This window comes from Triturus cristatus, chromosome 5_2 (genome assembly GCF_964204655.1).
Source record: "Triturus cristatus chromosome 5_2, aTriCri1.1, whole genome shotgun sequence".
NCBI classification, from domain to species: domain Eukaryota; kingdom Metazoa; phylum Chordata; class Amphibia; order Caudata; family Salamandridae; genus Triturus; species Triturus cristatus.
The window spans coordinates 764,889,067-764,907,504 of NC_140588.1; the positions used below are offsets into that span (position 1 = coordinate 764,889,067).

Consider the following 18,438-nt stretch of genomic DNA (forward strand, 5'->3'; position numbering starts at 1 on the left):
ATGCTAGCAGTTCTGCTCCCATCAAACTTAAAGATGAAATTAAGACAGTACAGGTACACTCTGAAGACACAATTGAAGCGCGACTCAAAAGCAAATTTCCAAAGGTATTTAGAAATGAACTTGGGTGTCTTAGAGATTTCAAGTTAGATATTCCTGTACGTCCAAATTCGCAACCACACAGCTGTAAAGTGAGGAGTGTACCCTTGGCTGTCAGGGAAGAGATGGAGAAAGAGCTGGTAAAGCTCAGGCAAGGAGGAATAATTGAGGAGGTTACTGGTACTGATTGGCTTGCTCCGGTTGTGGCAGCCCGGAAGGCCAACGGTTCACTCCGTTTATGTGTGGATTTGAGGCAACTCAATAAGTGTGTGGTGGTGGACCGCTACCCACTACCCAACATTTAGGAGTTTCTAATGTTGTTGAGAGGGGCCAGGATCTTCAGCACCATTAATTTGGCGTCCGCCTATCACCAATTCGAACTGGCAGAAACATCTAGAGACTACACGTCATATATAACCCCGTTTGGGACATACAGATTTGTTAGAATGCCGTTTGGTTTGGTGTCTGCGACAGCTGTCTTCCAGCGTGCGATGGAGAAGGTACCCAAGGATTGTAAAGTTGTCTGCGTCTATCAAGACGACATACTTGTGTTTGCCAAAGATCATGCTGAACACGAGGACCGACTTAATGTTGTTTTAAGTAGACTTGAAGCAGCCAACCTCACTATAAAATTAGAAAAGTGTCAGTTTGGGGTTTCGTCTATTAACAATCTAGGCCATACAATCTCAGGAGATGGCATTGCTCCTAAGTCCAATCTTGTCGACACCATTTCTCACATGCCTCCTCCTTCGTGCATAGAGGAGCTCATGAAGTTCTTTGGTATGATAGAGTACTATAACAAATTTATTGAAGGTTTTGCTGAATGTTGTACCAATTTGAGGGGGCTTCTAAAAAAGGATTCGGAATTCAAATGGACTCAAGGTTGTGACAGTTAATTTACTTCTCTTAAGAATAAATTGAACAAAGCACCCAAGCTTAAAAGTTTTGACCCTACAAAAACTTCGATAATTACCACTGATGCGAGTCTCAAGGGGTTGGTTGCTGTTCTCCAACAGGAGGGTGAAAATGGTTTGGAGATCATTATGTTTGCTTCACGAGGACTTAAAGATCCGGAATCTTGGTACTCTGTTATTGAGCGTGAAGCTCTTGCTGTATTCTGGGCTGTTAGGAAAATGAAAAGTTTTTTGTGGGGAACTAAGTTCTTGGTCATGACCTTTTCTAAAAAAAGGGACTGATCTTATCTCAAGTAGAATAACGAAGTGGGTTATTGCTCTCCAAGAACACGATTTTGAAATCAGGTACATTCCTGGGGTGGAAAATTGCATTGCTGACACTCTTTCGAAATTAGTTGATGATTGTCCTGAAGATGTTATTGATGATGATTTTGACGATGGTAATGTTCTTGTGTGTTCAGTGGGTGGGGAGATCGTTAATGAAAGTCAATGGCGAAGCAAGCTATCTTCAGATCCAGTGTTGTCTGAGGTAGTTTCTCTCATCCATAAAGGTTGGCATTCGAAGAAACAAAGTTCTGAGGAAGCTTCCAAGTTCTGGAAAGTCAAAGACGAATTGGCTGTTTGTGACAAACTACTTGTACGTGGAACTAGGCTTATACCTCCTTCTGATTTTCGTAAAATACTCATAAATTTAGCTCATGAGTCTCACTCTGGAATGTCCAAAACAAAAGAGAGACTCCGTGCCTCCTACTGGTGGCCTGGAATGGATCTACAAGTGGAGAGAGTTGTTAGGGACTGTATGGTGTGTGCCATGAGTGGGAAATCAAAGGTTGTGAGAGTCCAACCCATGGTCATCAGAGAGCTCCCATGTGGACCTTGGAAGGAAGTAGCTTTGGATATTGTGGGTCCTATCCACTCAGATGGTCATCAAGTTTTTATTTTAGTGCTTATTGATTTGTTTTCAAGGTGGCCCGAAACTCATTTTACTAGTAGTGTGGAGACTTTTCAGGTACTCAAATTCCTAATGACCCTTATAGCCAGAGAAGGGTATCCGGAATCGATCCTTACAGATAATGGGGTACAGTTAGTTTTGAAGGAAATGGAAGCATTTCTTAAGGAATGAGGGATCAGACACAAGAGATGCTCTCTTTACCACCCAGAAACCAACGGAATGATTGAAAGGATTAATAGGGTGTTGAAAGAGACCATCTCTTGGGCCAAGAGTTCTGGTCTCAATTGGAAAGAAGAAGTTCTTAAAAAAGTGGAAAGTTACAGATTAACTCCCCACAGTTCCACTGGCAAGTCTCCTTTCTTTCTTTTCAAAGGTAGAGCTCCTTGTACCCTAGTGGAACCTTCTTGGGTCAGACTTCTTGAGGAATCTGCTTCTAATTCTCTGTCATCTGATTCCACTTTAGGATGGCGAAAGAGGGAGGAAGCCAAATGTTTAGCTAGAAAATCATATTTTGACTCAAAGACCTCCACCAAAGTTACAGAAGTCAAAGTTGGTGACATGGTTGTTATCAGACTTCCTGGTTCAAAATCTAATTTCTCAAAACCTATGAAGGTTATTAAGGTTTTTAAAAAAGCTGTGAGAACTCATTATCACAGAGTTTAGAATTTGAATAGAATTTCTGTGTGTTCAAGTCCTTCCACTTGTTATGAATATTTTCCTGCAGATAATGTTGGTTTCAATGCTGGATCTTCTCAACGTGTATCTTCAAGAATTGTCAAGAAACCTAACTATTTGAAAGACTATGCATCTTAAATATTTTTTTGTGTTATTTTGTGTTAAGGGGGGGAGGTGTGTGGCATCCTCTTTCCGATGTTAATGTACCATGGTAACTAATGACATCATTCACATGGTTCTGTTCCACCTGTGTTGCCTAGGTTTTGAAATGTATAGATTTAAGATATCTGTTAGCAGTTGCCTGAGCTGGCTTTGGTATGGATGGGTTCTTCTTTCCATGGAAATAAACCTTAAACTACTCTTCAACTCAAGATTGCCTCCTTCATGATTCTTCAACCCTATGAAGATCCTACAATATGGTTCTCGTCTCTATCTCTTCTAAGTCAACTCAGTGTTTTTCAGTATAGCGTTGCAACGTGTCACTCTTTTTTTTTTTAAAGTATGTTTATTAGCATTTATTATCAAACATTCTTATATTTTCATAATTTAGCACAAGATTTATGAAGTATTGCATATGTATACATCATTTCTTATTCGGCTAGACGATGGAAATATATCTGGAACCACTGGAACATTCAATCTGCATTGGCCCAATATCTCACATTTCCCATCTCCATGGGTACTTAGCCACATACGTCAGTGTATCAAATGTTTGGGTTGTGTCTCCATTTTAATCTCATCCTATGTGCCTTATAGTCTAATTTCCTCAGTCCTGGGGCCTCCGTGCGATTAGTTCTCACATGCTATCTATTGTTACGTTCACTGACTGGCGCAGTCTATATGCCATTACCTACCAAACAATTAAAGTTGCAACGTGTACCTCTTCGTGTGAAACCAAGCCTCCCCAAACCCAAAGGGGTCCTCTGCATAATGATAAAATGCATGAAGATATAACCTAGGTTCATCACCTAGAATTGTATTTCATTTTGCAACTCAATAAATGCTGCTGTCACTTTTTAAGTGAGGTGACCAGGCATCCTGGATTTACCAGGAGATTTCCAGTTTTCCACCTCTTGCCCCCAGCAAACTTCCGTAAATTTAGTGACTGCTTTCCTTTTCAGGGTAGAATGACCACCTCACTGCATATAATTACGGGCACTGATTCCAGTCTTGAACTTTTCGCCTATAAATCTTTGATTTCAGGTGTATTAGTCTAAAAGCTCAATGGGCGCACAACAAGCATACATGCCAAAAGACCCAACTTAGGCGAAAGACTCCTGATTTTTTGAAGAAAAGAAGTGCTTTATTTTAGCTGTCTCCCACCTGAAATTGTCTCTGCTTCAATAGAAGATAATGGGGTAAATGCGTTCTCCCCCAATTCTTTTTCAAAATCAACTTTCAATTCAATTCAATAATACTTTATTTCGACCTGTTTCGGCCATAAAAGTAACAATAAAAACACAATACAATAAAATACAGAATAAAAACATCATCAGTTAATAAAAGACAAAATTTTTTCAGCTAACACTCCAGATTAGTCTAGGCACTGTTTCGAATTAAAAAAACTCCTTTTTATCCAGAATGCATGGAGATACTTGGAAAGTGCAAACACAATGTGAGCTGCTGTATTAGATTTAAAGACTCTAAGTGCATCTGCATATTTACGAAAGCCCAGGTTCCTACAAACAGGTATAATCCAGTGCTTCCGAGCTCTGCTATACATGGGACAGAATGTGGCATTCATTCTCTAGATCCGAGCCACAGCCAGGGCATTTGGAAACCCCGGAGCTAGACCACTTGTTTGTGAAACATGCAAGGGGGAGGCAGCCGAACCTCCATTGGATGTATAACTTTCTGGCCAGCACAGGGTAGATTACATTTAAATAGTCCTCAAAGGAGTATACAGATTTGTACTCTAAAAATGAATTTACATAGGACCAATGTGTGAGTTATGCAGCCAAACACTAGTGCATCTAGCTCTATATGACTGGGTAAGGTGTTTTCCTGAGATCACACTACAGGCAATCGCTGGCTGGTACCACAAATCCACAAGACCCATTAACATTAATTCCTGTTTGACATAGGAGAGCCAGGGGATGTGCGCAGCTTTGCTCAGGTTTAATACTTCCTGCAGTTCGGTTCTATATTGTGTGAGTTCAGGAGTTAGCCATAATTTCCTCCAGAATCTAAGGGGTTTAAGAGACAATTCCTCCTGGATTGGGAGTAGGCCCAGGTCAAGCCGAAGAGGAATAAGGGGGGTACTCTGCGGGAGCATGAGCAGCTGCCTCAAGAATCTGTTCTCCGCTTTAGTTAATTCGGGACTCACAACATACCCCCATAGTTCACCCCCATACAGGGCCGCTGATCTAGCCCTGGTTTTATAAATTTCTAAACCTGGGCTTATGGGCCTATATGTTGAGGCATTGTTCATTTTCAATATTCCACCCGCTGTTTGGGTCAGTTTAAGCTGGGATTTTAAGAGATGGGGCACCCAGGAAAAGTTTTCGCTCAACGTGACACCTAGGTATTGAAAGGTCTGCACTCTCTCAAGCGAAACTGTGTCCAGTATAGGAGGGGGTCTGGTGCGTCGTGGGGGATTAAAAATCATGAATTTAGTTTTGTCTACATTGATTTGTAGACCATGATCAATACAGAATTCGTGGAACCCAACCAATGTACGCTGTATCCCCATGGGTGACTTAGCTAATAAGAGAGTATCGTCGGCAAACATTATTGCCGCGATTTTCTTACCTGCCAGCCTGGGTGCATCGTTGTTTAAGACTGCATCCAGGCGAGAGATCAACCCATTCACGTACAGGCAGAACAAAGTGGGGGCAAGGACACACCCTTGCCTAACTCCCTTGTCTACCGGGAACCTTGCGGACAAAACTCCTCCCCTCGCACACCTGACTTGCGCAAAATTCTGAGTGTGCAATCTCACTAATATGTTCAACAAAGCATTAGGTACTCCCATGTCCCGGAGAACAGCCCACAATTTCCCCCTAGGCACGGTGTCAAATGCTGAACGGAGATCAACGAACACCATATAGAGGCTGCCACCCTCTATAGTGACGGTCTTCCAGTATAGCATAGCTAGGCGGAATAGCTGATCCGTGGTGGATGTTTTACTCCTAAAGCCAGCCTGGTAGGGTGACAAAATATTATTGTCATTGATCCACTCTTGCAGGCGATCTAAAATAAGTCGCGCAAATATTTTTTGGGGGACATCAATGAGACTGATAGGTCTGTAATTTGCTGGGAGCAGAGGCGACCCCTTTTTGTAGATAGGTATAATCTCTGCTCCCAGCCACGACCCGGGAACTTCAGCGCCTCGCAAGATGTTATTAAATAGAGCGCACAGATACGGTGCCCAAATCAGGGGCTGGTCCTTAAACATGTCACCTGGAAGTTTGTCTAAACCTGGGGCTTTGCCCCACATCATTTTTCCCAGGGCAATGATAGTATCCTCGTGTGTAAAGGCCAAGGTCAACTTTCATTTTAGGTCGAGCCAAGCGGCAGCACTCATGTTCTGCTCGCTCTGCCAGACATGCTGTATTGGAGTATGCACTGGAAGCCCCGCCCACTCTCTGCCCATATTTGTCATTGGCGTGTGTCATTGTCCTTTGTAAATGCTGGCTCCTGATCCGTAAATAGGCCTGTTAGTCCCTTCATAGAGCGCAATGCCGCTGTAACTTGCATGCTGAACGGGGTGCCCGCTTTAGGGACACTGCGCTCAGTTTCAGCTTTCTTTTTAACTTGCATGCTGAGCGCAGCGCCCTCATTAGGGACACTGCACTCAGTTTGAAAAAAAAGTTTTCAAACTTTAATATTGAACGCGGCGCCCACTTCAGGGAAACAGTGCTCCATTAAATTTTATATTTTTTAAACTTTAATACTGAGCTATTGCCCGCTTCAGGGACACCGCGCTTGGTTTAATTTTTCTTTTTTTCAAACTTTGATAGTGAGAGCGCCGTCTGCTTCAGGGACACCACACTTTTTTTTTTTTTTTTAACTTTAATAGTGAGTGCGGCGCCCACTTCATGGATACCGTGTTCTGCAATACAATAAGTATCGCTTTTGCAAAAGTTTTAACTATTGGTATTGTAAATGACTATGCCTTTTAATATTATAAAAGGCATTGCCATTTACAATGCCAATAGCTAAAAAACTTGCAATTGAAAGACATATTCCCCTGATCAGGTACAAAATTAGTTGGCAGCCCTTATCAGGGAGCAATTTAGTTAACATTAATGACACTGTGCGCATTTCCTTTACTGTCTGCATTTTCTATGCTGGTGAGTGCCGTTAATTAAGCAGCGAGTGGCTTGCAGGTTTCTGCCTCCATCTCTGGTCAGCATGCAGTAAAATCCCAGCAAGTCAGAAAGAAGGTGAAACAAATGTTGAGCTGCAAATGTTTATTATGTAGACGAAAAGTGAGATAAATATTTAACAAAAGGCTGAAATCCCAAGTCTATATAAAACGCGAGAGTAAAAAAACACAAAGAACCGTTTGCAACACAGGAAGGGAAAAATAAATCAAATGGAAACTGAAACCAAGGCTTGCCTGTAAAATTCACTGAGCATGTGCTACTCTGACCAAGCTCGCTTCTAATACTGGAAAAAAATTAAACGAGGGAGGAACAGGCAGTGAGAGTAGGTGAGAAACAGTACCTCGGACGGACACAGAATTAACTTCAATTAATCTGTGCTTGGTCCCTGCTCCACAGAAGTGACCAGAAATTACGTTACGTCTGCACTGGCCAATTAAGGATGCTTTAAAGAAGACTGATGGGAAGCCATGGGTGGGCTCCAAGCCCTTTTCTGTATACAACAGTGTCTCGCAAGCGAAATGCATGCGCTAGCGCATGCATGTGCAGACACAACCCTAAAAAGCTGTAACATAGTGAGAAGGTAGGGATGGAAACTACAAGAGTAAGATAAAGAGGGAGAGAGGTTCCAGTGGTGTCTGAAAGCGGCATAAGATGGAATCAAGACTATGCAGCCTTGAAATTCACCTTTCTGGCCTTTGTAAGAGGCAGACGTGGGATTTAGAGCAAAATATTGTGACCCAGCACTCTTTCTTTCACAAATGACCCACTGAATTATTTCATTTCCTTTATAATAACTGAAAACCAATACAGAGCCTAGCACGTCATTGGAAGGTAATCTATTCAGCACAGTTAAATGCAAATATAATTGACTTTTCTCACTCAAAATAAAAACAAAGAACTCACGTCTGCGTTAGTCAGCTTTGAGATGTCGGACTGTTGTCCAATGTAATACTGGATCCCCTCCAAAGCGCCTTCCAAGGTCACACCTCTAATTAGAAGGATCAGCAGCACCACGTAAGGAAAGATTGCAGTAAAATACACAACCTGCCAGGCAGAAGACACGCCAAAAAAACAGGGATGATGAAAAACATACTGAGCTGTTATTTTCAAATTTATATCACAAAGCACAAGTTTTTAGTTATATGAGTACTTCCTGTGGTGGCTCGCTGTGGGAGTGCTGCGGGGTGGTGCGGCGGGGCAGGGGAGGGGAGGGTAGGGGGCTAGTGGAGTTGGACATACGACGTCCACGAGTAAAGTAGGTAAATGAAGAAAAGAAACTATATATCTTGCGCGCGCTGCACCGCCGAGTTGGCGATGCAGCGCGTGCAAGGTAAATAGTTTTATTTCTTTATTTACCTACTTTACTCGTGGATGTTGTATGTCCGACTCCACCACCCCCCACCCTGCCCCTCATCCAACCTGCCTCACCGGCCCGCAGCACTTCCACAGCAAGCCGCCACTGAGTACTACATATTTGATTGATTTTCTTACTGTATTCATTGTGTGATGCCTGTTCCTTGAAACACGCCAACTAAAACAACAGTGGAACTCAAGTTAATTTTTATGATGACTGCAACAGAACCCAGGAGAATTCTGCTTCCTAAAGACGCCTCCACTACAGTAGAACATAGCTAATTATTATGTTTTCCACCAGAGGCAGTAGTAGCTGAGGCAAATATTTTACAAACCACATTTCCCTTTTTCGTTATCCCTCTGTCACACCAATTTGTTCATTTATTGAAACTGAAATACTGGCGGTGGATTTTTAGGAAAGTTATTGGGCCTAATTCACAAACTGGATTTTGTAGTACAAACAGCATTATCACAAATGTGTGGCCAGAGACCCTCGCCTCTCCAATATTTACACTGTCGATATTTCCGCTACAGTGGCAGAGATAATCACACATGCAGGTGTATGTTATATATATATATATATATATATATATATATTCATTTATTTATATATTGAGATATAAATATATATATATATAAATGTATATATATTTTAAAAAGTAAACTTTTACTAAAAGATGACAAAAATAAAATAATATTTAAATAATTAAGTGCATAACTACATAACTTTTAACAGTATTTACTAATTATTAAATAAAAATAAAAATGCTAGGGAGGGTGGGTAATTTTTTATTTATTTTTCAAAAGTTAATGTCTTTAAATTAATAAATATTTAAATTATTTTATTATTTAATAAACATTTGATTTATTGAGTTAATATGCTGTAACATTTTGGCTCTAATTACGATGTCGGGCGGAATCCACCGTTTCGTTGTGGGAACCGACCGACAGTAGGTCGGCGGTTCTGAATACCATATTGCGATGCGAGTACACATGGTGTGGTCAAAAGCTCCCATTTCCCTATGGGAGCGTGTACTGTGGTCGGAAACCAGCAGCAGCACAAGCTCCCAAATAGAAATGGGAATTCCTGTAAATCCCTGCAACAAGTGGCAGGCACCTCACGATGCCTGCCACATGGTGCAGGGATGTACAGCAGGCACAATAGGTGCCCCCAGGCCTCCAACCGGAGGACACGGAGGCTTGGGGCCCCATCAGGGTTCCCAAGGTTGCTTTTCGACAGGCTTTTCATGTCAGAAAGCCTGACATGAATCCCTGTCGGAAACCAACGTCATAATCCAGACGGCAGAAACTCCATCTGTGGAGGATTATGTGCGGCCTCTGACTGGTCGGCCGGCTCCTTGAGCCAGTCGGAGGCCAGTCAGTCCATCAGGCCGGTTTAAACTCTGACCGCTAACATTGTAGTTAGGCAGTCGGACTTTAAACCATGGCTGTCGGGTGGAAAGCCTTCGACCTCAGACAGACCTAAAACTTTTAAAACAAGAGTACTTTCGCAGGTAGAATTGAAATTCCCTTTTGATACTGGAAGCATGGACACAGCCCTTATGCATGCCTGTGCTATGTGTATAGTAACCAAAGACTACAGCTGGCAGCTATGGCCTTTTGAGTGCTCTGGGCAAGGGTACGTACCAGCGTCCCTCGCGGCATTATCTAAGGTCATGTTGTGTAGCTATTTCTAACAGAGATATACTTTTTGCACAAACTGAATATCACATCCCCAGGCAATACCAGCTTGGTATAGCAATACAATGTACTGTGATTAGGGTGAATAGGGACACTGAATAAGCCACAGCTATTGGATGTGTGTAGAATGCCTAAGGCATGGGTGTAGGTTGTACCCTATCTAATCTTCTGACAGGCAGGGTCAAATTATTTAATCACAAAACCCAAACAATTTACTGAAATAAAATGAAAATATTTGAGTTGAATGGTGGATATGGGTATGAATAAAAACTGAAACACACTAGAAATTAAATAGTTATGGTTAGTTTTACAAACAAAATCCTCTGCCATTGCTTTACTTACAAAATCATACAAAACACCAAAGATGACATTATCAATGTCATGAGTGATAATTTAATGTTTGACATAACCAAAGACATAATTGGCAATCCAAACAGGACATGTGGGACAGAAGATATTTGTTGTGGCCATGTCCTATGTGTAACAGACAACATAAATTCAACCATGCCCTCTGCCCACAAATATATAAGTGCAAACCAGACCTATGTAAGTTATGTGAACATAGTCTGATCTTTGCCCAATTCTTTTACCTATTACTCAAAGGGAAATGTAGCACATATACAAGTAGCAAACAAAGGGCAGGGTCTTAGGCCTTGTTCTCGGTTCATTAAATAGAGGAACAAAAAGCATCCCGTACATCGCTTGGAGCACACGTGTAGCATGCAAGAAAAATGTGCTGACTCCAGTGCCCATGCACCATTTATTTTTCTATTTTTATTTTTTTCTTGCCACAATATGCAGGCCTAACCGTTGTCCAAACACTACCGAAAGACTTTTTTTTAGGTTTTAATATATTTTTTTCCTTCCTAGGTAAGGAAACTATGAATTTACATTCTCACCACATTAACGTAAAGGGCATTTTCTACAACTCTGTGTGTTCCTTGGTCTACTGAAAAAGGGCCCTACAAACAGATTGGTCTGACCCCTAGTCTAAAAATTACGCCCCACCCCAGTCAACAAATCTCAACACAGCTATCGGACTACACACACAGGTTCAAATGCCTGCCCTGATCCCACATTCTCACCCTAAGTGCCAATTTGCCCATATATTACGGCCCTCATTTTTACACTTGCTGGACAAAAGTTGGCTACATTAAACATTCAAGGGCACTGCTTGAATACTTTTGCAAAAAGTCCACTCGGAGTCACAAACGTTAAAGAGCCAAAATGCCCCATAGACGGAAAATGAGATGAACTATGAAAGGGGGTTACTATTTACACACATCCACACCCGTCACATGCTATTTTTCAAATTAACCTTTTAAGGCATGATTGTTCTGTTTCACTTATAGCATACTGTACCTTTCCAGAAGACTTTATTCCTTTAAACATAGCTGCGCCAACTATGAGCCAGGCTAACAGAAGACAAAGAGCCAAGTGCCAGACAACCGTCCCGGTTTCATCCATTCCGCTTGAGCGACGAAGTGCCTCCCGTCTGCAAACAACAAAGTATGGAATGAGTAACGCTGCCATTACATGCCGTGGGCGTCCAATGCTGCTCTTACTTGTCAGAGTGAAGAGATGCTTGGGACTAATTTAACAAGGAATTTCTAATGCTTATGGAAACAATTTGGGTCACATTCAACTGGTCTTGGGTGTTCCCATGTGCTCCATCGTTTAACAGATGCTTGGGGAAACCCTATTAACTTGCTCCTTAGATGTGGGAGTTATAAGGAACCACCTATCTCTACTCCGCTCATGCATTGCTGCCTTTTAGTATCCCTTCCCTGCTGTCTTTGATGTTCCATCCTTTCTAAGTCGATTTCCTCCTGATTACACGTATCTAAGTCCTTTTCCTTCCACTTTTCACTCCCTGTCCTACCACCATCCTTTTCCACCTATGATCAAGTACCCGTCTACTTCTCGCCTTCCATCTCATAAGCTGCCCTTTTCGCTGCTTTCTCTCTCTGTCCATAGTCCTGCCCACTACACTTACCCCCTCTGTCCATTTTCACCCCTTCTGCCTTCTTGTCTTCATTTCTGTCTTATTCTGCTTTCTCCTACTTGCTACTTTTGTCCCTTCTCCTTCCCAACATTCTCTCAATGTCTCCAATTTCCTTAGCTCCTGCTTTCCTTCTCTCTTCCGTGTTTCTTTCTTTCTCCAGTCCTTCTCTTTCCATGTGCCTTCTTCATCCACCCACCCACCCTGTCACCGCCTTGGGAAACAGGGCACTCATGAAACTCATGAAGTTTCAAATCCTGCAGAGTAACATGAAAACTCTGTTAGATTCTGCGGAGTTCCGCTAGCGGGCGGAATTGGCACTTTATGCTGAATTTTAGCGCCAGGAGCTAGTTTAAAAAAAAATCTGAGAAAATGGCACCATGTGGTGCGCCAGAGGGTGCTGCTTCTGTGCTGCTCCTTGAGTAGATTTTCCACTCGAGCGGCATCTTTCTCACAGCGAATAATCGTGACTGCCCACGACACCCCGCTTTGCGAATATTTCACTGGGTGACAACCAAGTGCCCGAAAATCACACTGATGGATGCCAATTCTTGCTTGCACTCGCCAACTTACCATAGGTGAGTGGGGAAAACTGTGAACTTTGCCGGTGGAGCAGAATTTATTGCCCACCCCTATCTCTAAGTCACTGCTCCTTCGGTTTCAAATAGACATACAACAGCATTGGTGAAGGGTTTGTCATTTGACATAAAATAGCCTTTGTATACGTAGGCAAATAGTAGGAGGGATTTTTTAGAGTAGTAACTGAGAGTAATGTTGACTTTATAAAAATTGACCCCAAGTGACCACAGTTGGATTATTATATATTAATATCAGAGGCCACGACTAATTCTGCACTAGCCCTTGACAAGAGTAGCGATTGTACTGATTCTGCACAGTTTTGTCCTTGATTATTTATTTCTTTATATCTTAAGCTGTGTTGGTCCTTGATTGCTCTGGTCAGAGTGTTTTTGTGCTCAAAGGAAGCAGAAGGTTTTGTGTTTTTTAATGCAGGTAATGTTGAGTGAAAGCATTATCTTAAAAATGCTTCCCTTCATTGAAGGACAAAAGCCAACTTCTCACAGAATAATCTGGAACCGGCACGAGAACTATGCAACCAAGAATGGTACCACACACGCATGGCATACTTGCACAGCTGGCATTTTTACACTCTAATATGCAAGGATTCACGTCTTTAAGAACTTTCGTTAAATCCTGAAACTCCTGGTCCCACGGTACCCTCATGTGTCTATGAGGGCTGTGTCTATATAGCACAATTCCCCTGGTGAATTGTGCTATCTAGACACAGCGTGTATATAAAGGTCTTTCATTAGCATACATATACGAAGAGCACGCCTTGTTAATCAGCATCCTCACAAATATAAATGAAAAATATGAATTCATTAAATATATTTAGAAGTTACATTTTTTCAAACAAGAGGACAATTATGTCATTCTTAAAGTCCCCAAACCCATTTCTCTGGGTGGAAAACCATCAGACCAGGACAGTGACCTCAAGGAGATCACCAGTTGAACTGTTGCTAAAAGATCATTTTGACTAAAGAGAGCAAATCATAGCATAGGAACATCTGTGAATATGCTCTGAGAGGTCATTTGCAAGTCATATTGGCAGTCTCTTTAGAAATACACCTATAGTTACCAATAAATGAAGGAATGTTTACTACTTGCTCAAGGATACTTACTCCCAGTACAGTTTGCTTGGAAGTTCAACGTCTAGTTCGAATGTGCTGTTGGCTAGGCAGGTCTGGTTACTTTCTTTCACCCAGGTTAAATTTGCTGTCACTACGTCACCTCCTAAACTTACGTTGCAAAAACCTGTATTAATACAAAATAAATCAATCAAACCTTATTATGTAACAAGGTCCTCTTGGGCTCTGTCCTTTAAGTCTCAGGAATAATTGTATATTTTATATTTAATTATAAAGATGGCTGCGAGCAGCCTGTCAGAACAGACCTCATGCATAGGCCCCATTAGAAATAGGATCATACAGAAATAGCATATTTACTATTTCCACCGCAATTAACATACTACTGATAAAAAGCATTTTTACAGTTGAAAATATTTTTTATATTGCAATAAATTTCTCATGAATGATCAATAAGACACATTTTGCAAGTTTTAAGTTGCGTCATAAAGTTATAACTGAAAATCTTGAAATAACTTGCCAGGTTTTACATTGAAACTCAGGAAACAAAGTAATGCAAAGTACAGAGAGTCGGAGTCACAAAGCCATTTACCACTCACAAATCTACATTTATGGATGAAACTGGCTCTGTTTACACATTCAAGGCATCCACCTTGTAGGTTTTACGATAGCCTTATAGCCCGCCGTAGCGGGCTATACCGGCTGTTAAAGGCCTGCTGCAGCGTTAAAGGCCCGAGCCGAAGGCTGGACTGGAAGCTAAAGCAGTCCTGGAACAATGTTCAAACTGGACCCACACGGCAGGAGGTTGCAACTAGAAGGGGCCAAGGGATCATGGTAGGGCCATGGCAACCAAACTTGCTCTGAAAGCAGGCCCCTAGCTTGCAGCCCAGCTCTTTCTTCAATGCCAAAAATGTACACTGGCCAGACCAACACTACCTACAATCAAGCAGTAGTAAACCACATGCTAGGGTTGTGAGGGGTGGGATTGGTTGAGAGTTTGTGAACATCAACAGACTCGTACGTTTGTAGACATTTGCATAGTCAGCAAAGGAGCAAAGAGCTGGGGTAACTCTGCTTGCTGTGTAAAGATTGTAGTGTAAGACCCTCAGTCTTCCTTGGGGTGTAAGGAAAGGTGTTTCTCCAAGGTGAGAAATGTTATCCATGCATGAAGGAAAACATGCATTTGTCCACTAAGTTGCCAGGTCCCAATGCAGAGATGTCAGGGAAATATACCATTTCATAAGATTTTCTCAGTAAAATGTCTGAAAAGCTGCAGCTGTCCAAGTCTGCTGCTGTAAATATTTGTGAATTCCCAAATGTATACATTTACAGCTGTTCGTAGAAGTATGAGTACGGGTGGAAATGTAACATTTTTTTATAAATCAGGGCCTGACTGGGTTTTTAGTGACCAAAAGACATATAAAGATGTTAAATGTAATCAGTGCCATACTTTGAATAATAGAACCTCTTCCTTACTGGTCAGCCTGATTTATTATGCTGTTGCCTGCTGCTCCAGGTTTATTTTGATGAACCTAGATTGTGGTCCCTCACTTTTTTCATTATCTCCAGACACACTTCCATTGCCACTAAGGCACCATAGGTGCTGTGTCATCTTCAACCTCTACAGTTCCCATCAATTTCAGCGAACACCCTGTCTCACTACGAGCCATATAACGAACCATATAACCCTGGACATCTTGTTAAGTTCTTCAGCGGATCGACAGTGAGCATACTAAGCAGTATCCCATTTTCATTTTGTAAATTGAGGTTATTTTTCTACCACCTCTTTGCAGTGTACATTGGCTCTATCAGGGCTGTGAGGAGTGCTGACCCTCATTCTATATGGTCTCACAAAACATCATGGTGTGATTGTTGACATGTTGGCTCAATCTAAGAAGAAAAGTGGAGAATTGCATCTTTATGAACTCATGCTGTTTATGAGCTCTTTCCATCCCTACTGAAGCTCTCAAAGGATTTGGCTGATCCGTGTAGTCAACATCCTCAATGTCACCTTCAGCAACATAGTCTGCAAAAAGACAGAATGCTAAACAAACTGCACAGCACAGCACAAAAATTAAGCTGCTGCCCCATCGTTGACTTATCAGGATCAAGCCACATCATCCTGGATTTGAGAGCTGCAATTAACTGCTCATGAAATACACCTTTGATTTCAAGACCCTATGTTTGAAACTCAAAATGATCAATGGAAAGTTGTCCTACAACATTACCAGAGTGTTGACACTTTAACTCCTTCCAAGTAGCCTAAGGCCAGTCTCCTGAATATGGCACAATTTTCCATGCCGATTACATGCATTTTGAATGCAGAGCCATTGATTTGCAACATTCTTTTTTGGAGATCTCTTCCTGCTATGCCTCATCCTAAAATCCATCTATAGGAAATTCAAAAGACTGCTGAAGACCAACGTGCTTTGTACCCTTACAGAACGTCCATGCACTGACAGCATGAGAGCTTCATGAATAACAAAGACAAAATTAAATATGTAAAATATGTTAGTATAAATGTATGTATGAGACCTAAACAGCATGAACCTAGCTGGAAAGCAAAATAAGCCTCCGAAGAAAAGTATAGAAAATTACAGGCAGGAAGCACCATATGGGTGAAGTGTTTTGTGAAGCCGCTACACAGGGGGTGCTCTTTAAAAAAACAAAAAACAAATGTAAAGTGCTATTATTTTTAAGATTAAAACTGTCAAAATTTAATTTTTACTTAACATGTGTCTGCCATATACATAACACAAGAAATTAACAAACATTCACAGTTACATGGCGTGCAAAGCAAAGCTACACAAACCCCAACACAATGCCTTGAAACATTCTCGTTGACTTCAGCATACACTATGAATCTAAAAATTGCTTCGAGGCAGAAATAGTGCAAAGATTTTAGGTGCTGCGAGCAAAACAGAGTTTTACCTGCTGGAGGGCTCCCGATACTTAAAAGTAAGCCATTTTTCCAGTACTTTTACTTAATGTTTTGAAACCTGGTTCTTTAGGGAGAGCTGGATCTGGTTCAAGGGTCAGCGGTTATCATTGCCAGAAGTAGGATCCAATGTATACACTAGGGGCCCTATACAAAAAGGTAAATATGGCTGTATCGTTAAGGTTACAACCAAATGTGACTTTTCTACAACTGCCAGGAATTCACATAAGAATTTCTGGTAGGCATAAGCCCTTTTGCAGGGGCAGTGATATTCACCATGAGAGCGGAGAGTTCCACAGCCGTAAATCCCACCAGTGGCAAGTCAATATTTCCAAACATACATTTGCCTAGAAAATTTGATAAATCCCACTTACTGGATCATAATTTGGGAATGGCAACAAACTTCTAGTCCCCCTCGTTTGATAAAACAAACTTCTTGTTGCCATTCCCAAATTATGATCCAATTCCTTTCCATCCTGAAACAGGTCAAATATTTACCCAAGGACAGGACTGGCGTAACTCCCCATCAAAGATGGGAAGCAGATCAGATTACCGCCAAATGTGATAGGTCGTCATGGAAGGGGTTTCTCCATAGGAAAAAATAACAACAACAAAAACAAACATATGCATTTGCAGAGGGGAATCCATGCCTTCTGTGCAGAGCTGTTCACTGCAGAGAACTCCATGGAGAGGGAACGGATTCTCACAATAGAAATCCCGTGATTTCCCATGGAATCTGCATGGAAACCTGAGTCATGTACAAATACTTCCAGGAGTTGGTGAATTCCAAAAAGTAGTAAGGGGCATATCAACAACAACCGGCGATAATTATCGCTCAGCGCTCTTAGCGTGAGGATAATTATCGCCGGCTATCGTGAATTTTTATCGCTGAGATAGCGTGCTATTAGCAACGCTTATCTCAATAGCGATAAAAATCTACACGCTAACAGGCTAACGTGAGATTATCGCTGGAAACCCAGCGATAATCACACGTTACCTTGTTGATAGGGACAGGCAAACTTAGCCATGATAATCTCCTTCCATAGGATATCATGGCTAAGTCAGAAGATTAGCAGACGTAAAAAAGCAGTGTTAACCGCGGTTAGCGCTGCTTTTTTTGTCTCTAACAGGGTTAGCGACATTCTTGATAATAGGAGAAATGTCGCTTAGCGACATTTCTCCTATTATTTTACTCTGGAACGCCCCCTTTGCATCTCATTAGAGATGCAAGGGGAAGCGTAGAGTAAAAGTGTGCTAACATGCAAATTTGCGTGTTAGCACCCTGTTGTTGATAGGGCGCTAGTTTTATCTCTGCTTTTTTGGCTTTTAAAGCCAAAAAAGCAGAGATAAAGCCCTTGTTGATATGCCCCTTTGTCTGCAGCCGCACACTTCTTAAATTATACCAAATGTCATTTGAAAAAAATAAAAGGTATTGCTGTAAAATATATCAATCATTCAGCTTACTAATGCAACAACACAGAAAAAGTAAGTTCTGAGTCATAGAAAAACAAGACAGAAATGGTAAAATTACACTGAACCTACCTTTGGGTGTTTTACTGCATATGGTATCGTTCAGCCCTTCCCACTTGGAGCAGTCAGACCACGGAAGTACACTTGTGAACGAGGCAAAGAGATAATAAAGACTGTAGGCGATTATAACATTATAATAAATAGTCACTAGTGTTGAAATAAGGACCATCGTCACTCCCACACCTGCAAAGAAAAACACATCGAAGAAGGAACAAAGTTACAACAAGGTGGAGGGCAAAATAAGTTAACTGTCAAGGTTTCAGTAAAGGTTTACTGGTGGCA

The 18,438-nt window shown here is 41.5% G+C and overlaps 1 protein-coding gene across 1 annotated transcript in view; it reads right to left on the reverse strand.

The window, feature by feature from the left end:
- LOC146829241 (sodium- and chloride-dependent neutral and basic amino acid transporter B(0+)-like) overlaps positions 1-18,438 on the reverse strand; it is a 73,514-nt gene that overhangs the window by 25,709 nt on the left and 29,367 nt on the right. Inside the window, exons 4-7 of the mRNA XM_085607870.1 lie at positions 18,169-18,339; positions 13,725-13,857; positions 11,385-11,517; positions 7,872-8,012 (exon numbers count right to left, since the gene is read on the reverse strand). Of these exons, the coding sequence (XP_085463996.1) occupies positions 7,872-8,012; positions 11,385-11,517; positions 13,725-13,857; positions 18,169-18,339 (578 nt within the window). The remainder of the gene's footprint in view (positions 1-7,871; positions 8,013-11,384; positions 11,518-13,724; positions 13,858-18,168; positions 18,340-18,438) is intronic.